The sequence below is a fragment of the Mus caroli genome, unplaced genomic scaffold (genome assembly GCF_978045245.1).
Source record: "Mus caroli unplaced genomic scaffold, Mus_caroli_1 scaffold_5, whole genome shotgun sequence".
Classification (NCBI taxonomy): Eukaryota; Metazoa; Chordata; class Mammalia; order Rodentia; family Muridae; genus Mus; species Mus caroli.
This window is the reverse complement of record NW_028227260.1, coordinates 41259227-41286166: the sequence shown is the minus strand read 5'-3', so window position 1 is coordinate 41286166 and position 26940 is coordinate 41259227. Positions and strand designations below refer to the sequence as shown.

At 35.8% G+C, this 26940-nt stretch overlaps 1 protein-coding gene across 2 annotated transcripts in view; it reads left to right on the top strand.

Moving 5' to 3' along the window:
* Diaph2 (diaphanous related formin 2) overlaps positions 1 to 26940 on the top strand; it is a 707007-nt gene that overhangs the window by 498984 nt on the left and 181083 nt on the right. For both annotated transcript variants that reach the window (XM_021152793.3, XM_021152792.3), the window contains one exon: positions 22363 to 22498. In XM_021152793.3, coding sequence (XP_021008452.1) covers positions 22363 to 22498 — 136 coding nt within the window. The remainder of the gene's footprint in view (positions 1 to 22362; positions 22499 to 26940) is intronic.

The window sequence follows — 26940 nt, the reverse complement described above, 5'->3', positions numbered from 1 at the left end:
TTGCTTTCCACAAGAACTCTTTTATGACATTCAGACTTCTCTAGTATTCTTGATGAGGCTGTAGGGGGGAACTAAGGAATGCATGGCATTCCACAAAAGCTTGAAATGAGCCAGCCAGCCATTTCAGTGTTTGCATTAAAATGGAAGTTGTTGGAATCTTTTCTGTGAGGAAGCTTCTTAGTTCTTGTTCTGCCTGATGGAGGACTCAATCTGATGGGACTGCATTTGACTTTTCAAGTTCAACATGTAGTGCACAAATGACCTAAACTTACTGACACTAGGGTGAGTGTAATTTGAAATGGTATGTTTGTTTCCCCTCAATTGCCTATATATCATATAAATTGGAGATGTATAAAAACTACAATATTATCTAAATGTGGGTGTAACTATGAACATAATTGCAGTCGTGAGCAATGTGAATCCCTAGATAGAACAAATTGATGCCCCCAACAATCTTGAAACTTTAATTTGAATGTTCAATACCTTTAGTGTTCTAAATCATTCTCATTGATTATATAACAGCTACCAGAAAATATTTGGACAGATACTTACTCTTGAGTTTAAAATACAAGACTTATAAATAAAACTTTAAGATGAATTATTTTTAATATATATATTACCCATTTGGGTGTTTTTTGATACTATATTTTGACTTTTGAACAGGCTATCATGTTTGGTGTTTTAGCTCTTTTTCATAACATTTCCGTATGCTTTGGGCAGCCAAATGAGAACAAAATGATAAAAAATTTTTAAAAAATGATAAAAATTGGCTGAAGAATATAGTTTTGCTATGTTATATCACTAGAAATATAGAAGGAAGGTAGATGATTAGGTAGTTCGTTGATATCTATAAACCAAGATTTTTCAAAAATGTCTGTTTTGTCACTGTGAGAAGTTTGACCCACATTTACAAAGTGGTTATCCACTTAATCCAAGCATCACATGGACAATACCCTAATATTTTATAAGAGGATGTTATACACTATGAAGACTTTTTTCTCTCTAAATTGGGCAAGAAATTCTCCTAGAAGCTTCTATGAAGGTTTTTCAAATTGCTGTTGAGAATTATAAGTTTTAAATTTCCAAAATATAAGTAAGTGGTAGAAATGAGTGTATTATATTGTAAAACAAACAAACAAACAAAAAAACCCCACACTACTGCTTGTTAAATAGGGAAAGAAGTCATGTTGGCAAATATGCCAATAGAAAGCATCAGAAATTTGCAGTCCCATTACCCCTCCCTATTCATCTTCAAGAGAAGGTATTTCTGTTTTATTAACTTGCTTGTTCGCTTTTTCTCATTCACTTAAGTATTGTTATTGTGTCCTTACTTGTAAAGACACTTATCTGAACCCAAATATTGCAGATTTAATTTTCTTTAGTATATTAAAGTAAAACAATAACAACAACAATAACAAAACCAAAAACCAAAAAGCCCTGTTCTCATGGAGTATGATTTAATATGCCAAACAGAATGCCCCGCTAATAATAGATGAACAATTTCTGCATCAGTTAGTTACATAGTTCCATTCTGTAATCAGCAGTTTAAATGAAGATTTTAATTTTCATGTTATAAATTTTCCCTTAAATGCAGTTATATCCCTAGATATCCCTGTTTAGGAGACTTTATTCATCACAATTAGATAATTTTCCTAAACACTCTATAGCATTGGGTATGTATCCTTTGTGGCATAGAAATACTTATGAAGCCTATCAATTGAGAAAAGGAGTCCTTCAAAGAGTTCTGTCCTTTGGGTTAAGTAACTCTAATTTTCTGACATATAGATGATACGTAAATCAGAACTTAACCTACTTACTTGGTACAGTGTCTGCTTTTAGACAAGGGCTAAGGATAACAATGAAGGAAAAACATGAGAATACACCTATACTTTTCCTAATGCCATTTCCAAACCTATTGCTTTCATCAATTACATATTTAATCCTTTTCTTTATTATGGAAAACAAAACAAAAACAGTGCTTTGCTAGTACAAGTAGTAAGTTAAAAACAGTTTCATTCTCTGCATATGCGTCTTCATCAAGGTGGCATGGATTTAGAAGGTTAGGTATTAACATCTCTGAATGGATTTCTAAACAAGAAACTGACAAAAAGTGAGATGTATTGCAAAGCATATACTGTTGTAAAAGCATATTTTAGTGCCAAACGGATGAAAAATTATAAGTAACTTACAAAGACATTCCTTCCCCCTGGTCTCTGTTCGCTGTTAGTGAGTTGATAGGTAAACTATTGCAGTAGGAAGGTGTCACTCATTCTGCATTACATCCATGCCCTTTAAATTCAGGACAGGGCTTTAATCCAGTAGAACAATTCTGTCAAGAACGTTTAGCACTACAGCCAGCTACTAACACAAGAAGTACTTGAAGCAGCCTCTCTTGTACTTTTGAAAGAACACCTTATACATGGTTGCCTTGTCTTTCTGGGTCTACAATTCTCTTTCCAAAAATGATTAACCTCTCGTGGTCTGGCAATTCAGCTTTCTGATCTTCCCTTTTCAAGTTGACATCCTTCTTGGAATGGCCTCCATTTTAATATACGTCAGAAACAGGGAAATGAAGATCCTTAGAGAAACTTTGGCTCCTCTGTTTTTATTAATAAAGTTGAAGTGGTGCACAGCTATGCTCATTTCCTTGTATTTTGTCCATGTCTGCCCTCCCAGTAGAAAGGCGGGGCTGTATACTTGAGACAAAACCTGCCTGATAAACAAAGCTAAAATTAGTAAGTACCCCTCTAATCCCATTTAAAAGTATGTAAGAGTTGGAGTGAGTTCGTGCTAAAGTGTAAGGAACAGTGAAAAAAAATAAGTTAAAAACCTAAAAGTAAGGGCGCAAGGAGAAATTCTCATAAGGAGTTCATAGAAACCTTGTAGTATCTTGAGTTTTACCTTTCAAGTTCAGTCCCTCTCAAGAATGGGGATCACTTTTAAGAAGATGGGTACTTCCAATTATCTTGCCAGAGACAGGATCAGTCTATCTATTGAGTTCGCATTTGTTTCGGGTGATTTTTACTGTATATAGTGCCCCTTAAGCAGAAATGTTGCATATGTGTTGCATGTTAACAGAATGGCTATAGATTTGACCCAGGGCTTACCATGTGAGACTACAGTCTTGCTCATCCTATACTACTCATACCATATATTCTTCCATAGAGACAAAAGATACTTGCAGCCTTTAGTGTAATGGGTACACAGTAAATGGTGTATACTCTATTTTGCCCCAATTTTACATTATAACATAGTATACATATATTGTTAACCACCAGAACAATCAATTTCCACAATGAAGATAATGCTTCTTAGTCTTTACTTTGAGTAGAAGTATTTCCCCTGGAGATAGAGAGAGGTGATTAGGTATGGCGTGATAAAGATACATTTTGATAAGATGATGATAATATCACCACATGTAAGGGAGACTGTAGTCTCCATTCTTTAATCTTAAATATGTCTTACTATGGGTGTAATAATATTAATAGTTTGATTGAAATACAGCATAGTATTTCCAGGTAACACATGCCCCTCTGATTTCTGTGTGTTTCTCGTCACAATGTTAATCTTCAATTCTAGACTCAAATTTATTTTCTGCATGTTACCTCAAGCTAGAATCACTACAACTACCACAAACTCAGTATATTAAAAATGTAATTTTTTACAGCTTTTCCTAATTACTTCCTTTAATCTCTTTGGTGAAGACTCAACTTGGTATCTTATTTTTACTCACTATTGACATCTGTTCAGTCTCCAGTATGTATTGTTTATGTTTTAAAATATTTCTCAAATCTATCCTATATTTATGCTCATTTTAAGTACCTTAGTTTCAGTATTCCTCATATCTCCCATGGATTTCTGCAATATTTTTTAATGTGTCCTGAGTTTTTACTGTTAACACTCTCCAAACTGACTTCATGCTGCTTTAAGATAGTGTCTCCAAAAATGTCGATATATGTAAGATACTTGTTTTTTCAAAAAATGTCCCTGCCTGCCCATACATAGATAAAGCCTAGAGTAGCATTTAGAAGCCATTAGAAATCTAAAGTCGCCCAACCAGTGTTCTGGGTATGGGATGGCATCTGTTCTATTTTGCTATTTCTGTGGTAGAGGCTATGATCATCTGTCCAGGGGTGGTACTACCTACACTGGGCGGGACCCTCTCCCATCAATTATTTATCCAGAAAATGCCTACCGACATACCTACAGGCCAGTTTGATGGACGTAGTTCCTCAGTTGTGTTTTTTTTATTTTGCTCAGGTATTTTAGTTTTATATCAACTTGACAAAAACTAACCAGCACATCATTGTTCTTAACAACCTTTCTTCCACCTGGAGAGGGGAAACATTGCTCTTCAAGATTCTATTCAATGGCTACTTTCACTGTCATGTCTTTCTTACTACCTTTGCAAAACTTTGTGCAACAGGGAGAATTAATTTCTCACTGTTTTGTGTGTTGATATTTCTTTATGAATATAGCAGTCCTAAAAGCATACACATAACTATTGGTAGGATATGGACTGTGTGTGTGTGTGTGTGTGTGTGTGTGTGTGTGTGTGTGTGTGTGTGTTGTGACTGAGTCTCCCTCTATAGCCCAGGCTAGCCTGGAACCCACTCTATTTGTATCCTAGGGAGGCCTTCAACTCATGGTAATCTCCTTCCTGAGCTTGCCAAGTACTGAGATTAGAGGAGAGAACCATCAAACTCTACCCTTAAGCCCATCCTTCTTTATCATTTGAGTTCCACATCTTTCTGGTGCTATAACTCTTGCCCTTCTCTAAGACACTTCGAAGGAAACAACCACACCCCTTATCTCTACTTCACTTAAAAGGAGTAAAATGATAATAAGGTAAACATGATAAAAATCTAGTTATTTTTTATTACTTAATTATAAAATTCCAATTTTACCTTCAGCATGCTTTAATATAAACACAAAATGGAGAAAGTAACACTGTTATTTCATTGTACGAGAATATACAGGATATTTTGTTCAGAAGTTCACATTGAAAGAAGTCAAGTCTAAAATATGACATTTATTATTGCAAAATTTTGTACAGGATATAAAAACCAGTGTGTCTGTAAACTCCCTAAATCCTCATGCAAGTTATTTGTCCAACATGTCAAGCCTAATGGTGAAAATCCCTCTCTACCAATAAATAAGGCAACTTAAAAAGAAGATTCATAGTGAGGCCAGAAAATTCCCCTATAAATAATGACATATTACCTTGGGAGAAGGAAGGTAAAGGAGAGGACATTAGATCATTAGCATAGTAAGCAAAAGATAGTCCAATCACTAAGTAAGCAATGTTCTTCAGCCAGACCTAAGTCATGATCAAAGACAAAATCATAAGTGAGATGTATTGTACATTGTGGAATGTTGCTACAGTTTGTACATACATATGGAATGGCTTGCTTCCCAGAATGCAATCACTAGTATATAACAGTACCCTTATTATTTCTAGTTTGAGAGAGATGATTTTGAAGCAAACTGTTTCTTGTTCTGACCTGTTTCTCATTCAAAATCATTTTGAAAATGATCTATAGTGTATTGTTTGCAGATATTTTTATGAGTGCTCGATTAATTCCCAAGATGTCAAAAGGAGACAAGAAATTGTAAATTCACTTTACTTATTTTTTTCTATTTTATTAAGTGGTGAATGAGAAATACATACCAATGGAAACAAAATATTGTAGACTAGAAATGGAAGGATTCTCTAAGGGTTTATCTTATAACTTAGTATAGCATGCTTTCTATACCTCTTTACAACTAACCAGCTAATCTTCTTAATCATTTTCAGTAGAAAGCACATTCTTGACTTGGTTCTATTGCTTTACAATCTGTACAGTAGTGTAGTTTTTAAAGTCTCTTCTTAAAATACAACTGCAGAGCATAGTGCTCTGAGTTCTGAAAGCACTCTAATAAACTAACCATTTAATTAAGTAGTCATGTCATGTCCATGGATATAGTTCTGTTCCTTGAACCAGTTGTCCTTGAGATTACCCATCTTCTTTTAAGGTTTGTCACTTACAAACTTTGACATCTTTTTTTAATTCTACCTTCAGATTTATTTTCATATTTGTATATGTTCCTTCCATAGTGAGACCATAGTCTAAATATGAATATGCCTCTGCACAGGAAATTGTTCAGCCTGTGATTTAAACTCTTAAAAAATGGCCAAACTACCAATAAGTGAACCAATGTAAGAACAATGTTTGTAAGTTATGTCCTATACTAGTATTTACACTGAATTCATTTTCCAGTTTTTATTATTAAGAAAGAGTTATTTCATGGCATATCCCTATTAAGTGTTCTGTGCACTTATGAAGTGTGCTTATATGAGTCAAGTGTGTTGACTCATGCCTATAATGCCAGCACTCTGACAGCTGAAATAGGAGGGTTTCTATGAGTTTAATGCAAACCTAGGCTATATACTGAGCCCAGCCTGAGCCAGAGTATAAGACCATGACTCAAAAATACATGAATAAGTATATAAATAAGTGATGCCCATCAAAAAAGAATATCACACTTGCAGTAGACTGAACTAACCATGAGCCTATCCTCCCAGAAGCTGCAGAAGTCTGCAACACTGAAGTAAACATGCATAAAAGAAATATATTGACAGACATTTAAATTCATGTGAAATATGTAACCTGTATTTTAACATTATATATAAAAAAAGATTAGTTCATTTTTTTAGTGGTCATTAGTGAAACAGCCCCTCCAGTCTCTGGTTTAAGAAAGGACTAAAGTTATAAGTATTCCTGTTTCCTTCTGTCTTATTTAGGTTTTATTGCAGTGAAGAGACATCATGGCCACAGCAACTCTTATAAGGAAAAATATTTAATTGGGGATAGCTTGCAGTTTCAGAGGTTTAGTCGATTATCATCATGGTGGGGAGCATGGCAGCCTATAGGCAGACATGGAGCTAGAGAAGGAGGTGATAGTTCTACATCTTCATTCTCAGGGAGAAGGAAACTGTGTATTTCACTGAGTGTAACTTGAGTAGAGTATCTCCAAGCCAGCCCACACAGTGATGTATTTCCCCAACAAAGCCACATCTACTCCAACAAGACCACATTTCCTAATAGTGCTACTTCATATGGGCCTATGGGGGCCAATTACATTCAAAGTACCACATTTCATTTCCTGGCCCGCATAACCTTGTAACTATATAATAATGCAAAATGCAGTTAGTTCAATTTCAAAATTCTTATAGTCTATAAAAGTTTCAAACTCGTTGAAATTCCAAAGTTCAAAGTCTCTTCTATGACTCATGAGATATCTTAATTGTAATGTTCTATAAAATAAAAATCAAGAAGCATATAGCATATTTCCAACAAATAATGGTATAGGGTATACATTACAGTTCCAAAATTGTGGAAAGGGAGCATAGTAAGGAAATACTGAACTAGAGCAAAACAAAAAACCAGCTGGACAAACTCCAACTGTATCTCTATGCATGTCAAATGTCAAAATGTTCTTTAGATCTCCAACCCATTTCAGCTTTGTTGACTGTAACACACTTCTTTACCTTGTGCTGTTTCTACTCCCTGTTATCAGCTTTCCATATTGATACAGTTAGTTTTTTTTTCTAGAAAGTATCCCATGGTTCTGGCTTTTCTAACCTCTTGGGGTCTGGAAGCCAATTCAGGCTTCACCTTTCCATGCTTCACACAATCTTCACACATGGCCTCTCTGAATCTCCATGCAGGAATATCCCTGCCACATTCCTGGCTTAAACAACTTTTCTTAGTCACAGTGAGAGATTCCATAACCCCCCCCCTTTTTTCTATCCCTGTCCCTAAAACAAGAACCATGTGGCCAAAGCTGCTAAGTTATGCTGCTTGTTGGGGCTGTAACCTGGCCCTCTTTTTCAATTACATCTTCACCAGCTGTTTTCAATCATTTCCTTCATTGCCTAAGCTTTGCTGCTGTCCTGGATCTCACACTATAGACTAGGCTGACCATGAACTCAGGGTTCTGTGTGCTTCTGTCTCCTGAGTGCTGGGATTGAAATCATGTACCACCATGCCTGAATCTAAACTACTCTTTAATTTCTTTTCACAGGATGGAAGTTTAGCTTAGCTGGGTAGAATCTTGCCCTGATGGTACCACTCCCTGTAGTCAATTTAACACCTTTAATCTATTTATCTTCTCAAACACAGGACTTAGCTCCATTCCACTTCCTGCTGCCCCTTTTCTCCTTGAACCTTACATTTTAATATTTTTCCTTGCTCAGCTTGCTCCTTTTCATCAAAATGTTCTCCATAATAGTTAACTTTAATAGCTACACAATAGAATATATAGTAGGGTGGTTTGAGATTTCCTTTGCCAATGTAATTAATCTAAAATACTTCCCTATAAACTTGGTGAAGTAAACAAGGGCAAAAAGTTGCCACATTATATGTCAAAGTATCACAAGAATAGTCTCTAGGCCACATACAAACATTCTTCTCTGAAACCTCTAGAGCCAGGCCCCCATACATCAAGTCACCCTCAGTACTTTGTCTTCCTTGCTCCTACTAGTATGGCCCATTAAGCCTTGCTTAAAGCATTCTACTGCTCGCTTAATTCAAAGTCCCCAAATACACATCATTTCAAAACAACAACAACAAACAAACAAAAACATGTTCCAGCCTATCACAGCAATACCTCAGTCCCTGGTACCAAATTCTGTCTTAGTTTGGGTTTTATTGCTATGAAGAGACACCATGACCAAAGCAACTCTTATAAAGGAAAACATTTAATTGAGACTGGCTTATAGTTTCAGAGTCCATTATCATCATGTCAGGGAGCATGGTAGCATGCAGGCAGAAATAGTGCTGGTGGAGGAGCTAAGAGTTCTACATCTTGATTCACAGGCAACAGAAGGATACTGTATGTCACTCTTTATCTTTGCTCATAGGAGACCTTCAAGCCACCCTGCAAATTAACATATTTTCTCCAACAAGGCTACAGCCACTTCCACAATGCTACTTCCTATGGGGCTACAGGGGCCATTTTCATTCAAACTGTTTCATTCAAACTGCCATACCTTCTAACTACTAGAATTTTTTTTTTCCTGAGACAGGGTGTCTCTGTGTAGTCCTGGCTTTCCTGGAACTTACTCTGTAGACCAGGCTGGCCTCGAACTCAGAAATTCGCCTGCCTCTGCCTCCCAAGTGCTGGGATTAAAGGCGTGCACCACAACGCCCGGCTGGAATTTCATTTTTTTAAACAACAATCTAACTGGTACTGGCTTGTTTTATGGACCACTGTGATCCATAGGTATCACCATACTTTCCCATGCTTCATCAGGACTCTGTTTTTAAATTTTGTGTTGCTTGGTTTCCATTCATTATTTGTTGGTGTGTGTGTGTGTGTGTGTGTGTGTGTGTGTGTGTGTGTGTGTGTGTGAAAATCAGACACATCAATAAAGGGAAAGGTACAACCCCATAATTACTTGAAGGACATCTTGCTGTCAATAGTTTGGAAGATAGCACAACAAATCAGCAAACAATCTCTTTGTACTTAGAAAAGCACAGAGTTGTGACTGGTAATCAAGATAGCTTTGTGAAAAGAAAATTGAGCTCAACCATTTTAATTTACTTCTATGGGAAGAATCAGTTCCCTATATTCCAAGAGAGAGAAATATCTGCTAATTCCCTAAAATTTGTATTCCTTCCTGAGTGACATTCATTATCAATAATGATTAAAGAGAAGTAAACCGTAAATTTCAGGATACCAGTACATCTGACATTAAGGCAGTACCCCACCTGAGTCTAGGAGATAGAGCCACAGAAAATTAACATTTCTAGGACTTTGTTCTGTCAAAACACAGTGCCTTGAGTGACTAAGCTTCATGGGTGATTCTTTTTGATGATTATCCAGGGACTAAAACTCTCTGTGGTAAACATGGTAAAGAATGTATGTATGCATGTATGTATGTATTGCTATTTCCTACATATCACTGAAGGCAAAATACCTAGATAGTAACCAGAGTATTTGTGTCTTATCTTTCTTGCCCCTTCTACCTTTTCCTGTCTTTTCTATCACCCAAAGAAGAGATAAATGACTGTATATATCTAGAGAGATTTCAAACATTTCATTCAAAATAAGATAAGATTGGAGAAAAATCTTTTAGTAGATATATATGTTGAATCAAAATAGAATCAAATAAAGTTAGATAGAGTTAAAATATGAATAAAAACATCAAACAAATAATGTAGAAACAAGGCCAAGCACAAATATATCATAAAATAAGTACTCTTAAAGTTTAGTGAAACAGTATTTATCATGCATTAGTCATTGAGTGAAGTGTGATGATTTTTTTTAAAGAACACACCACAAATGTATATAGTCAAATGAGCCTATCTTTTTTATTATCATTATTAAAAGATAATGTCCTTATGTAGCAGAGGATGGCCTTGTCATGTATCAATGGGAAGAGAGGCCCTTGGTCCTGTGAAGAATCTATGCCCCAGTATAGAGGAATGCCGCGATGGGAAGATAGGAGTGGTTGGGTGGGGGAGCATCCTCATAGAAGCAGGGGTAGGGGTGATTGGATAGGGGGGTTCCGGAAGGGAAACTGGGAAAGGAGATAACATTTGAAATGTAAATAAATAAAATATCCAATAAAAAAGATAATCCCCTTGTCATACAATTTTGGAGAAATCCTGTTTTAGAATTCTCTAAGTGTTCTATGGTATGAGTTTTAGATCTTTTCAGGTGCACTTAATCTTTGAAATTTAGGTTGCTGTCATTTCAGGAAATAGCCAAAAATGATATTAAACCAAGTTTTATAGTAAAATAGATGATGGAACTGGGTAACAAAATTTCTGCTTAAAAATAATGTGAATCTGAAATAATGAAACTGATTTCCGTAAAATCAGAGTTCAGTTCAGAATGAGAAATTTCAAACACAGATTAATGCCCTCACCAAAATAAGTTTATGGCTTCCCAAGGCGGTTGTTTAAAAAGATGATTGATGGTTTCAACAGACATATTGGAAGCGATCTTTTAGCTTTGCAGTTGCACTTTAAAATAGTACAAAACAGATACTTTATTTTAGAAGAATTTGAGCATCAAAAACTGGTAGAAATGAAATGTCATACCTCTTAAAGTATTGTTGCAATCTTTGTTTTCTTATTTTCAGGGAAGGCATAGCACGATGGAGAAACCTATAATTCAAAAATAATGTCCAACAGGTAGAAAAGACCCAGGAGGATACTCAAGTGTTATTAAACTTATGGGAAAATATATCTATGAGGAACATTTTTATTCTAGAAACTGATACTGAACTGTGGAGCTCCTGCATTCAAAGAATCTGTGAGACAGGAGGATTGAGTCAGGGAGAGAGATAAAGACACAGAGACAGAGGCAGAGAGAGACAAAGAACCTATTTTGACAGAGACAGAGAGATGGAGACCACACAGGTTTTTTTTTTTCCCCCAAAGGCCCCAAAGACCCACTCCTCCGTATCCATCAATCTATAACTGAAAAGAAAATCCTGTACTGCATTTGAGGGTTAACTTTTGTGAAACTTGGGCACTCCAGTGAGTCCTGAAGACAAGTCATGCCACTAGGAAAATATTTTAAAGGAAAATTTTGACTTTTTTTCTTTTAAATAGAGGTCAATAAACAAGACACAGGCTTACAAACTGACAGCTTTTGCTGAGACATAAGGAAGTTTGTGGGGTTTTTTTTTTTTTTGTGTGTGTGTGTGTGTGTGTTTTTTTTTTCATTTTACAAGTAGTACTGTATCAAAATAGGTTCCTAGGGGAAGTCATGGAACTCTCTATACAGTTAGAGAACTCAGGCTCATGTTTCTTGAAGACTGTCCCTACTCATCAAGTCTATAAATTTTACTTGTCAAGGTAATTTGATATATTTATCCAAGTCTTACCATGCTTCTCACTATACCTCAATTGGTCACATTAGAACCTTACTGAGATGCCAGAGCTGTTGTGCAATAGTTCATAAGTTTTTTTTTTTTTTTAGTCATGCATTTAATCCTCAGCATTGAAAAGCAAAACAAGAAAACCTTATTGATTGCACTGCCTCTTCTAGCTTCGTAGAGATACTATTATAGCAATAAACACAGGCCTTAGAACAGTAACTTAACACTGCTTTATTTTCCTCCACTTAGACTTTCCTGAGATGTTTTTCTATTAAAATATTGTATCAGTCACTTAAGAATTTCATTTTCTTCCTTTAGCTCAAAAAAGTTATAGATTAGTTTTCTATAGTCACTCAAAGCGGTTCATAGATTTTAATCAAATAGTGGTCCATAGAGACATGTTGAACTCAATTTGTTTTTCTTTCCCAGATGCAAAGATGGATGCTCACATTCCTATAACAAAAATGTCTGCTGAAACCTGCAGCATTGGAAAAGCTTTTCTATGCTACAGATTGCAGATTAACTTCTAGCTAATCATAGTTCAGAACTCTAATGGACTGTGACGAGAGAGACAGTTTTTCCTCCAACTTCATATCACATGTTTCTGCAGTTGTAAGGCAAATTTTAAAAGAAGGCCTTGGGGATCACAGCCAGCCATCATTATTGGCGCATGACCGCTTGTAACCAACTGCAAGTTTAATATCCAAGGAGATTTGCACATAACAGTCTTTTTTCTTCTTGTTTTTAATAATTTACCTTTGAGATTCTCTTCACGACCATGCTGGTGTGCAAAGATCTGTTTGTCTGTCAAACCTCCAGATATGTACTGCAAGTGAAATACACATTAATTTTTTATTTGTTTTCTAGGGAGTATGAGCAGTGAGCTGGTTGTGCAGAATAAAAGAGGGCTTCTTCGCTGAGCACTGACTTGTATTCACTTCAGCTTCCTTCCTCACCTGTAGCAAATTAGTTTCCTCCATGATTCTATCCCCTGCCAGAAGGGAATCATTTACAAAAATCAATTCACAGAACTTTTTATATAAACCATCCACCCAAAGCTGAAAACATTTTGCCTTAAAACAAAGGATACTGAAAAGCTGTATGTGTGGTACTAATGCTTGAGGAACCTGTAAGTGTCTCCTTTGCAAGCAAAGACCTCACTTTTAAAATTAGCATGCTTCTTTTCACTTAACCTTGAAGGCTATCTGTAAGTGCTAATCTATGTCCAGAGCAATTTTCTGTACAGGAAATTGAGCTACAACAACATGACAAGTCACAAATTGAAGCCTCAGAAATACTAAGCATTGGCATTTCTAAGAAAACTGATATAAATGTCAGTGACCCAAAGCCAATAGATGATTAGAAATCAAGCCACCATTCCAATGTACCTTAGTGGTTTTTAAGAGGCTGCCATGATTTTTCACAATAAAGAAATATGAGGCCTATGAGGAACCATGTGTGGAGGTATTCTTTGTAATTTAATGTTTTGAGAACTTCCAGGCTGTAGTCGATTATTATGGAAATCAACCATCTCCAGCTGCTAACCTCAGACACTGAAGAGTATAAAATTTTAACTAGGTTTTGACCTTTATGTATGTTCTGAATTTGTCATTAGGAAAGAGGGAGACACAAACAGTTTAGGGGTTTCTGTTGTATAATTTGGTGAGGTAGAAAGTAGTGAGAGGGGAGACATTAACAGAGAGACTGAATGGGCTGCAGAGATGGCTTGGCAGTTAAGAACACTGATCTGCTCTTCCAGAGGTTCGAAGTTCAATTCCCAGCAACCACATAGTGGCTCATAACCATCTGTAATGGGATCTGATACCCTCTTCTGGTGTCTCAAGATAGCTACAGGACACTCATATAAGAGAGAGAGAGAGACTGGATGGAGGTATGTGAGAGCCTAGAGGTAATACAGGTGTGAAAGTTCAAGGTAAACTATAGAGATAATGAGACTGGTTGTCAATGGACAAATAGTAGACAAAGTCAAAGAATTTATACAGGGTAATAGTATATAAGCCTTGTAGACTATTGGGAGCATACTGAATAGTATAGTAAGTAATAAATGGATTTTCTGCCAGACAAACAAATGCAGCAGAGTTTCAGTTGAAGGGGGAAAATGTGGGAGAGGAAATTACAGTCCAGAAAGAAAATGGGCATAGACCAACATTTTCTGTAGAAAGCAAGGAATATAAGAATCAAAGAGAAAGGTTCTATTTGGTTTCTGCATTATGTGTGGCACAAGATACATCTGTGATTCATACCATATTTGCATAGGTTAAAGAGCAAGACTCTTAAGCACTATCTAGCTATGCTATCAGTATATTTGTTCAGTGTCTGTTACTGAGTCACCTAAGTACTTGAGGAAGCTAATCAAGGTTTCAATTACGCCTGTAAGTAAGAAAGTTATACCTCTGTTGCAATTGTAGCTGATTGGTTGATGAAGTATTCATGAGATATTTCATAAGAGGAACTTTAAAGGTCACTTGTACCATAATAAGTGGAAATCTCACGGAAAGAAAAAGTTTAGCAGTATTATAGTGCTTATAAAGTCTTAAGAGGCTCTGATTCTCCAAGACTGGTTGCTGCTGTTGAAAACTCATTGCCCCCAGCATTTGTCATGACTTCTTCAATCTAATATGCTCTTTATGCACATTGAAACTATAGAAAAAGACTATCTTATGTTGTTTGCTATTAATTAAAGAATAGGATTTCTTTCTTTCCTTAATGTAAAGCTTTAATTTGACCTGGATCTCTGCTGAAAATTCTAATGAATGACTTCAGTGGTTTCCTCACCCCAGTCTCCTGCAGTCATATGATTCTTCGGGTTTTTTTCAACCAAAAGCTGAGAAGGTCACATTAACATTCTCATTTGGAAAGTGGTATTATCTAAAATGGTATAGGAAAACCTGGACAAATGTGGATCTTGCTTTACTACCTCCTCAAATATTGAGGATTTTCACCCACATGTATCAAACTAACAAATTACACAGGCAAGTTAATTTGCACATTGTATTGTGATATGACACACTGAGATGTGTATCTTCATATCTGTTTAATATAGACTTCCTGGAAATTTTTCCATAGAAAATTACAGAAGTCCCACTAGCAGCCAGGACAGTTGAAGCTAAACTGGAAGTAGAGTAAAATGGTAGGTGGGAGAATTTTTTAAACAGAATAAAGAGGACATTTCCAGACAAAATTAACTAAATGGGCAAGGGAAGCCCTATACATTGTTGATACCATGCCATAGGTTGACCGTGTAGTCTGATACTCTGGCTTCTTCTGTAAATCTCTAGTTATACTAAGTGAATCACTTATTCTGAGATAAATAGAAAGAAATGGTGCAAGCTCCCTATTTGCAGTTTCGGCATTAGAGATTATCTGCTGTACCATGAAACTACTCTGGTGAGTTCAGAGGGCTACACTAATTAATATATGATTATAAAGGTACAAATTTAGTGAGAGTTTGATACTGTAGTCTTGTGAACTCGCCAACAATGAATTCTTGGATAGATTTACAGTACCAGACATCATGCATTTCCTCTTGTAATGTAAGCCTTACAGCCAATCATAAAATGGTTGGTTACCCCCATAACATATGCCATTATTGCACCAATAGTTTAACTTGATGTTCTAGTCATTATTGTCCTTTACAGAGTAAGACTGTTAGGTTTTTTTCCTCAGCTGCCTATGATGCAGTACTAATGAAAGCTATGCAGCAGGAAAGAATAGTCCTAGTCAGTACCAACTTGATTCCTCCATATTCTGTGGCCAATATATGCGCTGCCTTCAGCAATAGGATTTTACTCTCACATTACTGTGAGCAACCAAGAACAATTTCAATAGCCTGTACTATTTAGGAAGTCTCCAAGACTTCCGACAACCCAAGGATAGGTATACCAGCTTTTTATTTATTAACTATGGCTTTTGGGAGGAGTATAAGATTCTATGTATAATTCATATATATATATATATATGTATATATATATATATATGGTTATAATGGTACAAATTCAGTGATACTTTGATACTATGGGTCATGTGAACTCCACAAACATGGAATATTAGTTGAATTCACAGTAACAGACATCCTTCATTTTACCCTATGGACTAGGTTTTATAGACAATCATAAAGTGGCTGGTTACCTCATTATAGATAGATAGATAAATAGATAGATAGATAGATAGATAGATAGATAGATAGATAGATAGATATAGACATGTAGATAGACGTTGTTTAATGCCTTGAATCATGGTAGCAGATAGATAGAATGTAGCTTTCTATATGGCTTTTAAATTTTTTTGCTTTAATAAGTTTTCTTAAATCTTTAAGTAATAAATAGAAAATTGTTGCATTTGCATGAGCTATGTATTTGTATATGCCATCTTTCTTATTAGGACTCAATTGGTCATTATGATCAGTAAGGGAGGTAAGATGATTCATTCATTTTCAACAAAGCAATATAGATTTTATTGACAGGTATAAAATTAAGTTGGTGACTATTTCATAGTAAATTTTAGACATAGTATCTATTATATTTTCTCCTTTCACTCTTTTTACTGATTCTTCAAAGACAGTTGCACTAATAAAACTAAGATCTCTTTCTGTGAACATATTTCTTACCTTGTAGGAAGTTACTATAAAAACATTTTTTAATTAACATCCTTAAACAAAGCATGTTCCTAATTTTCTCCTCCTGTGTTTGCTCTTTTTTTTTTTTTTGGTTTTGTAATAATTAAGGTGATAAGGACGCATCCCTCTGTAGAGTTTTCTCCCTCATTATCAGCTCCTGCGTTTTTAGAAGTTAAACAGATCTTGAAATTTCTTACTTTTCACTCTACTGTAATTAAAGGCAATTGATATGAAAACATTGTTATGAGGATTGATGGACTTAATAGTTAATTGTCTTGAATATTTTGCTACATATTCATTTAAGCCTCCATTTCATCCAGAAATGTAATCTATTTGCATAGCTGCCAAATTGCATTTTTCAGAGTCCCTGATATTAGTGATTACCTAATTGTCTACCATCTTCAATTGTATAAGTTATGTTTTATATGAATTCATTGTTTTGAATTTTATTCATTATAAAAAATATATATTTTAAAGAAATATGTGAGGAATGTTGCAGAAGTACCATGATTCAAGGCATTAAACAACATACGGCCTATCTCTAACAGCATTTATCTTATCTCAAAACACTTTAGATTTGGGCATATTAATATAGTAATTTCTATATACTTCATTAAATAGACTAGTAAATCAAAAGATACATAAAAAAATTAGCAAAGGCTTGAGAAAAGGACTGACAGATTTATCTAATGAAACTGTAAGATGTAGGCCAGGCATGGTGCCACATGCCTGTAATCCTGACACTTTGGGAGCTGAATCATGAGGATCTTAGTATAGGTTATACAGTGAATTCTAGCCTGAGCAATATATCAAAACTTTTGTCAAAAATAAAGAGAAGAAAAATAAGAAATACACATATATATATATATATATATATATATATATATATGCCCATAAGATACAAGCTATCTAGTAAAACTTGGATTTTAGATAAATAATAACTTAGTATCAGGGTGACCTGGGGATTGTATCTTTCCTTTGGTAAAAATATGTCCCAAATATTGTACAGAATATACATAGATTTATAAAATTATTTGAAATATAGCCAAGTATTCTGTAATTTTTTTTTTTTTTTTTTGTTTTTTAGAGGCAAGATTTCTCTGTCTGACTGTCCTAGAACTCACTTTGTAGACCAGACTGGCCTCGAACTCAGAAATCCACCTGCCTCTGCCTCCCGAGTGCTGGGATTGAAGGAGTGCACCACCACTGCCCGGCTATAATTTTCTTAACACTTTCTCTTGAGTATAGTGTACATCAACATAGCTGAGGATGCCAAGCAACTATAAGTGGTTCTAGTAGTTAAGCATTTGTGTGGCTTTGAACATGGCACCCTCATTAGTCTGAACTAAAGCTTCATGTTTTGTAAATGAGATTGAATAATACTTAAATGAGCTCTTCTATTTATAGAGATGAGATACTATGTCTTGAAAACATCTGGTACAAAGTATATTGCAGTTATTATGAGAGTATGGATATATATATATACATATATGTGTGTATATATGCACATGTTTGTATACATATATATGTGTATGTATACACACACACACATATATATATATATGAAAAATCCAAAACAAAAACAAAAAAATATATTTCTATATTATAACAATCATTGAATCATTGCAGAAGACTTTTCTGACCTCAAAAGATAGGACAGTTTCTCAGTGAGTACAATGTATCCTGCCACTGTGGACAATACCTGGGTGTGCTATAATCTGAACTCTGACACTACCCACTTGGAGATAGTATCAGATCCCAAAGTATATGGGCTTAGCCCCCAAGCCTGCTTCCCTCCCCATTTCAGATGCCAGGCCCAGGCTTTAGTTTGTGTCACTGAACTCATCCATCTTTAGGCTAGAGTAATTTCCTAAAGCAGCTCATGGTACTCTGGAAACATTATTTACCAATTTACTGATAACAATACTTTACAAATAAACATGCAGGTGAAGTAACACATAGAGGGAATCTTAGCCTAGTTCAAGTGCAGGAACTTCTGTGACAGGAGCTACTACCCTCTATTTGTAGATCCATTGGCATACCAAATGCACTATCTGTTTTGACATCCCAAGGATTTTAGGATGTTAGAAGAGGACCAAGGATGTAGCTGAGTAGGTAGAAGGCTTCATGAAAGAAACTCTGGGTGCAGTCCCAAGCACTACTAACTTAAACTAGTGGGATAGTAGGTTGTCTGTGCCTGCAATCCCAACATTTAGTGCTCAGAAGATCTGCTACAGATCAGAAGTTCAAAGTCTTCTGCCGCCAGCCTATTACTGTTATACAGCTCTCTCTCTCTCTCTCGCTCTCTCTCTCTCTCTCTCACACACACACACACACACACACATACACACACACACACACACACACACACACACACACACACACACACAAACACACACACACCCTAAAGAGGAAAGAAGTAAAGGAAGGAAGAAGTTACAATAAGAATGACCAAAAAAAGTAACCAGGCTATTTTCCCATTTTAGTAAGTTTGTTGTGAAGCCTTCCAGCTGCAATAGCACATTCAATTGACAATATCAGAGCCCACATGGATCTAGGTGACTGTTCAGAGTGGGGCACTGGGCTATACACAGACAGTCTGGTTTCCAGTCAAGTTGAGAGGTGAACCCCAGGACCCGGTGGTGATAATTCACCAACATGGGACTGTAGGCGTTCCCTCATGTCTCCTGGACTCAAGGCTTCTGTTGAAGTTACCACCCCCTCAGCCCCCACAGGAGAAGCGTGGCTAGTAGTCATGTAGACAATGTCCCAAGCTTCTGACCTTCAGACTAGACTCCTCCCAGTTACCTACAAGGACAAGATAACAGCCCACCAAAAGAAGGTCTGTTTGACCCCACCTTACTCTCTCTCCTCACTCTCTCCTCATTCTCTCCTCACTCTCTTACTCTCTCTCTCCTTGCTCTCTCTAACCTCTTACTCTAGCCTTTCTTCTCTCTCTCTCTCTCTCTCTCTCTCTCTCTCTCTCTCTCTCTCTCTCTCTCCCTTCTCTCTTTCCCCCTGCCTTTCTACAAAAAAGCTCTAAAACCATAGACTGTCTCTGTTCATCAAGGCCCACTGTAGCTGTTTCTAGCCTTCCTGTGCTCCAGCCACAGATGAACACAGGACTCTCACCTGCGTGGGAACCTCTCTCCCTCAGCCCTCTCTCCCATAAGCCTGGTGCTGAGGGTGTCGCCCTCGGGCCCCTGGTATGGAGGGCTGCCCTCTGTCCACCACCACCCCTCCCGTCGAGTGGGGTTAGTGGCTTAGATGCCCACCCGGGGCCAAGTGGAAAGCATCTGGCAGCCCTCTAGCATCCTCCTGCCCAGAGCACAGGAGGAACTCTGGCCGGATGCAGGCATTCCTTCCCTCCCCCTCCTCCCCTTAATTCCCAACAGTTCAGCACATGAAATATTGGGCCAATAACAAAATAATAATATTAACAATGACAAGGCCAATATACATAAATGCTGACCTGCTTCTCTCTTCTGCTGCTTACCTCCTTTCATGTAACTTACCAGAAATCATACAACTTCTTCATCTTGAGACCAAAATACATAATGCCTTTTGTACTGTGATCTTCTTTTTTGAAAAGCCAATTTACACTTTCTGGACTTTATCAAATGTGTATTTTTATATATTCATTTGTAGTGAGGTATAACTTGACAGATCCTAAAATACTTTACCATCTTTTTTGGGTTATATATTTTTTACTTCAGTGCTTTAATACTGTTATGCGATATGTTGTTTTCATGTATTTTCTCCCATTCTCAGGACTTTATTTTCTTGTGCCGTTTTCTTATTAACTAATTAATTGTTAATTATTTTATTATCCGTGTACCAACCGTGCCATTTGATGATTTTTTTTAAAGTTTGATTAAGTTCTATTTTATTTTTTAATGTATCCTGTGCTCTTGGTGACACGTTGACATTGTCCTCTCCCTCATCCTTTAAGAAAAAATATAAGCACTCAACATGGAATGAAAGGACAAGTATTTATCTACTTACCTTTCAAATTACATAAATGCCTGACCTTGGGTAAATACTTTAAAATTATTTAGAAATGGCAATCTGATTCTGAGCTAGCACTGAGTGGTTTTTTATTGTTATTCATCTTTTCACATTTTCATACATGATTGTACTACATCCTGGTCACACTAATCCCTTTGTATTCTTTTGGCCTTCTTATCCCCACCAGCTTCCACACCTCTCACCAAGACCCTCTTACAGTTTATGGTCTTGCTTTCCTTTTTGCCCCATAACACATTGGGATTAAGCAGGGCTGCGTGTGAGGGGATAGAAGTAAAGCTGTTCACTGGTGTCTGAGTAACCCACTAATGGTGGCATCCCTGGAAACCCATAAGTCAAGGTTTCACAGCCCTTCTTCATATCTTCCAGCACTTAAGGTCTTTCTCCCGTTCTGATATTGCCATAAAGATATTCCTTTAGTCTTAGAAGAGGTTTTTATGTGTGCCCATCTAAGAATTAATACTTTCTGGTCACATGTTTTCAAAATTTTCTTTCTGAAACCTCAATCTGGGTATTTTTGCCCTTCAGGTGACATTCGGTAGACTCAAGAGACTTATTTGATTGCCACATTGTAAGAGATGCTAATTGCATCTAGTGACTGGAGGGAAAAGATGCCATCAAACACCCTCCAATGCATAGGCCAACCCCTACATCATCATCATCCTCAATCTGGCCAAAATGATAGTAGAAGGAATCCTTGAATCTCTCTACAGTAGCCAGAAAGTTGTGTGCTTATAGCCTAATGCAAAGAGTATTTTGCCTAACCAGAGTATTAAGTGTCACAGATGTAAAATCAGTTAGATTTTAGAGTAAGAAACCAATCCTTTCAAGCCAAGAAATTTCTTTAGAGGGGTTTACAGGAGGATTTTGCACTACTATGCCTTTAACATAAGGAAAAAATGTTTCAGTATAGACTGAGACTCTCAAGACAAAAATATCTTGTAAATGTATTCTTATTCTTGGGGTTTTCTTTATTTTCTTATTTTTTTTATAGTTTTAGGGAAAGTTTATGCCCATGCTATGTAGTATATCCATCAATCATAATCAGGAGAAACAGAGCATGAAGGAATGAACTGGTAGTTGAATGTGTCTTTAAAATAGTGACTTCTCTGAACTCCGAAGAGGCTGACATTATTTCATCTGATCACTTTGCTTCACATTTCTCAGCTATCGTGTACAGGATTCACTGGAATTCCATAAATGTCAAAGAGCTGGAAATCTGTTTCATCATTTCCAACAATTTCAGCATATAAAAAGCTCTAAAACTTGCAGGTGATTGTTTCACGTCCTGAATCATTAGATGTAATCATTCCTCCAACAACACAACCACCTCCACATCATAGACGAGAATACCTTGATTAGAATGTATTAGGTTCTGCAGGAAGCACTTTAAGTACACAACTCATTTCTCTCATATCCTAGGAGGGAGGTTTTTTTTTTTTTTTTTAACTCATTTTGCAGATAAAAGGAAAACATTCAATAAGTGATGAAATACTTAGTTTGCTTGTATATCAAAAGTAGCTCATTTTTAACAATAAAGCTGGCATTTTCATCGTTATACCTATAACATAGATAACCCTGTTTTCCTGCCACAACACATAATGATAACTGAAAAAATTATTTCAAATATTTCTTTTCCAGAAGAGATGTCTTAAGTGGAATTATTTGTCTCTGTCAACAAACAGTATATGCACACATTCTGAGGCTGCTGTGAAAATTTCCTCTCAAAGCTAAATTATAGAAGTTTTAAAGTGTGTACCTTCTCTATTATATACTATGTAGAAAAAAACCATAATTTTTTAAATTTTATTTTTGTCTTTAGGAAGCACTGAAAGAAAATCACAAGAGAAAGGAAATGGAAGAGAAGAGCAGGAGAGCAAAGCTTGCAAAAGAGAAAGCTGAACAAGAGAAGCTGGAACGCCAGAAGAAGAAGAAGCAACTCATTGATATAAACAAAGGTACAGAACCACTCCCAATGCTTTGCATATGCTGTGGCCGCATGGGCTTGTGAGTCACGAAGATTTCTGTATCTGGACCATTTGGTACAGCTTAGTTCCTCTCTATCTTAAAACTAATATGTATTGTAATATATTGATGAATATCAAAGGTCCCTGAGCATATTGCTGAATGGAGGAGCATGGGCATTTCCATAGGTTCTACTTTAGTCCCTCCTATAACTACAATTGAATTTTATATTGATGGTTAAAGTATAAAGTGATTTAATTTTTAAAACTTGTTTAATTATAATGTAATTTTATTCCTGGTAGAAAACTCGTGGTATAATTACTCTTTTTTTTTTCCAGTTAGATTTTGCTCAAGTTACTATTTTTATTTCTAATCACTCTACACTAAACACTGTAAATTATGGGTAATCAGTACGAGATGTTGTATGGTTGACACATTTTTTTTATTTGTTATGCTAGCATGTTCTAGAGAAGGCCATCATGGAGGAAGAACAGAGTGAGATGAGAAGTGAAAGGCTGGTCTGAGGGGATGAGACCTAAACTTCACTTTGTTGGCATATATCTATTGTCAGTGCTGTAACAACAGTCCTCCTTGGGGGCTTGAACATTCTAAGTCGTAATAGATATTGACAGCACTATTACCAGTTGAAAAAACAAGGACTGCCAAAGCATCTTACTCAGCTGGGAGGCTAAGTAGGCAGTCCTGGTGCATTCGCAGCAGTATCCACTAAACGTTCTTTCAGCTAACAAGAATGTTAGAGGTAGATTTTTCTTTTCATTAGATGTTGAAGAAGAGAGGCCAGAATACTCAGAATGGTTGTGTAGATCTATATTGACAACACTAAGGAAGTAAAAAGAGGGAGATCACAAATGTAAGGCCACATTGAATTACAGAATGAATTATTCTTTATCTCAAAACAAATGGGGATGATGAGGGGACAGATGGAAAGAAGCAAAAGTGATTAGTATACAGGTGTCTGCACTGAAAGGTTAGGAATGGAAGGCATAGTAGTTTTTCCTTAAGTAACTTTCACAGCAGGGAGAAAAGATATAGCTTCTCTCCTCTCTTCAGCACTAAGAGGTCCAGAGGGTTAAAGTAAAATACAAGCAAACCCAAATCTGATCAAGATACAAAGAAGTATGTTTGATATTGGAGTACTTCCTGCCATATTTAGAAATAATAAAAATTCCAAGCACTTTTCTAATATTGATCACATAGCAAGCACCATTCTAAGATTTACTGCATTCTAAGACAAGCATCAAATCAGTCCTTCAATCTCTATGCAGTGAGCACTAATTATTTCATTGTTTGGAAAAGAAACAGAAGGTCATACAATTTAAGAAGTTTGGCAAATAGGGTACATGAACAGATATTTAGCACTGAGATAGAATGGAAGTCATGTAACTCCAGAATTTTTACACTTATCTTTGCCTCTATCAATCAACATTAATAGCAAATGTTCAGTAGTATTTTCTGTGTTCCAAGACAGACTTATTTTAAGGTATTAGCCCATGTGCTTATTGAAACTGGCAAGTCCATAATTTACAAGGAAGGTCCACAGGCAAAAACCCAGGGGACAGCCGCATCTGAGTCTGCTTTTCCTCCTGCTCGAGTAAAATTAGTCTTTTTGTATTAGTGGAGTCTTCAGCTGATGAGTGAGATACATTTTCAAAAGAAATGCAATCTGCTTTATTCAAGTCCGTCAATTTGAAAGTTAGCATCTTCCAAAAATAGCCTCACAGCAACAAGGATAATATTTGACCAAATTTCTAGGCAAGGTTGTTCAGTCAAGTTGACATATAAAATTAAGCATCACAAGAAAAGTGTCAAAAACTTGAGTTGACAGTTTCTGGTGATTGCTTACATGTAGGAATTGAGGGTGAGCGCTATGCAGAAGGGAATATATTCATTCACAGAGAAAGAAAAATTTATCTGTAAAGCAGATTTGGTTGTGAGAATTACAATGGGTAACTATCATTTCAACACATTCAGTTTTCAAATGCCTTGGAAAGAAATCTTAAGGGGATCCTTAAGGAAAATCTTTGGGAAGCCACTCTATACACGAGAATGAAACCTAGGAAGGAAGTCTTACTGTTCAGGGTTTTGTTTGAAGATTAAAGTAGTGAAGATTACTAGAAATGGTGGAAACTGAGAGAGTAAAACAACAGATGTATTATCTCATATTTCTGGGGGCTAGTAGTTCAAAAAGAACATCAACAAGGCTACATTCCTTTGGAAGAAACTAAATCCCCCCTTTACCTAAGTATTTACCAGTTTTTCACTATTTTTCTGAAAATATGCTCAAGACATGGCTAATTGTCTCTTTTAGTTATCATTGATGCTCATTTGATGAGCTTGAGGGATATGAGCATTAGGGATACATTTTCATATGACATTTTTCAGTGCCAGATGGATGGCTCAGCGAAGAATAATGAATATTGTTCTTTCAGAAGATCTCAGTTCAATTCATAGCACCCACATCAAGCAGCTCACAAACATTTAGAATTATAGTTCCAATGAGATGCCTTCTTCTCATCTCCCTGGGGACTGCACCAACCCACACATGTAATTTTGAAAAGAAAATGAATAATATTTGTCTCTTAAAGGCTGTTACTACATATAGATCAAGCAAATGGTAGGCTTCAATATTAGCAACTTAACTTGTAGCTATGTATAAAAAATGTGTTATTGCTGTTGTTATTGTTATTATACATCTCAATAGTATTTTACATGAAGACTGTGTTCATACTTCAAAATAAGTTACAAAAAGACATCTCTGAAAGATTATGCAGTACATTTTAAGTTTTAATAATGAAAGGTACAGAAAAGGAAAAAGAATATAGTCATATGTCAAGCTAGAGCTCAGTGTACCACATAAATACATACATATATATATATATATATATAAATTTTGTATACATGTATATATAAATATATATACATAAATATATATATATATAATTTTATCCATTAATCAAAAATGGTAAAACTGCTTATGCAATTACTCTGATTGTATCATTAGGAAATATATATATATATATATATATATATATCACACTGTGCCCTATAAATGTATACAGTTAAAATAATAACTGAGGAATAAGGGATATAGCCAAATCCTTGTCTCCCACATGCAAGGCCTATGTTCTATTTCCAGTACCACAAAATTTTAAAAAACTAAAAATCTTTTTAAAATTTAGCAAACACTACATGGACTTTTTAACAGTTTCTAGTTTGTATCAGTTTAAGAAAATGTCAAACTATTACAGAAAAACCTTCCATGAACTCATAAAACTACTAGATAAAAAAAAGAAACATAATTATCTGCCTGACAAAATTATATACCCTTATGATAGAGAAACATATTGTGATTTAATTATTCAAAAAAAGAACAGAGTAATTATACAAGATTTTATCTGAAATCTAGATATAATCATCTGAGTTCAGAAATAAAGATATAAATGCTAATATTCAAGATAAAACCATTAAAATATCATATATCAAATCTCAGTTTTAAGAAACCTATGGATGAGAAGGCAAAAGTGAAAACAGGAAACTATATTTTTACTGTAAATGAGAAAAATACGTATTTCATGCTAAGGAGGCCATAATTTGTGAGTGTGATTAAAAAGCAATTGCTCTGTTAAAGAAGGTGTTCATTTTAGCTCTCTCACATAGGCTTACACACTGGTCCTTTTCCTGTGTCCATTCATGCTTCAGTTCCTTCAGCTGTAATGTAGGGCAATGACATTTATCCTGTGTAGGTTTCAAAAAAAAGATTAGAGGAGATAATTAAGCATAGTAACACTCTTGATACCGATGAGTCATTTAATACTTGTTGAAGAATACTGAAAATGCTCAAGAAATTGTTCTCACCTTCAAGACAGTTTCAGTTTTGTCAAAGAGATTTAATAAAGCTGAACCAGCAACTAGTAAATTGTGTGCCAATACATGATAGAGATTATTTGCTTTGTAGGCCTATCCAAAGGGAAAAATCAATTTAGCTTGGCAAAATGTCAACTCTTCATGGCAAAGGCTAAGAGTATTTTCTGTGCATATTCTTTGAGCTACCCCTTGAAAAATGGGTAGAATTTTGATGAATAATATCACCAGAGCTACACATCAGCACATCTAGTAACAGGCCTCAGGTAAGCTATGTTTAATGCACCATGAGAAAATAAACAAAATGATGAAGAGGATGAAGTCCTAAATTCAAGTTCTGCCTCCATTCTTTCCTAGGCTATAATCTCTGTCAGTGTATTGAGACTTTCTGATTCTGACTTTCTTCTATAATATGAATAATTATTCATATAATATGAAAAAATATCATTATTTTTCTCTATTGTGAGTACTAACTGTAAGGTGGGAAATCTTTGTACTCAAGCATACACACCTAATGCATAATGATGTCTTTTGATATATTCTCAATCTCTGG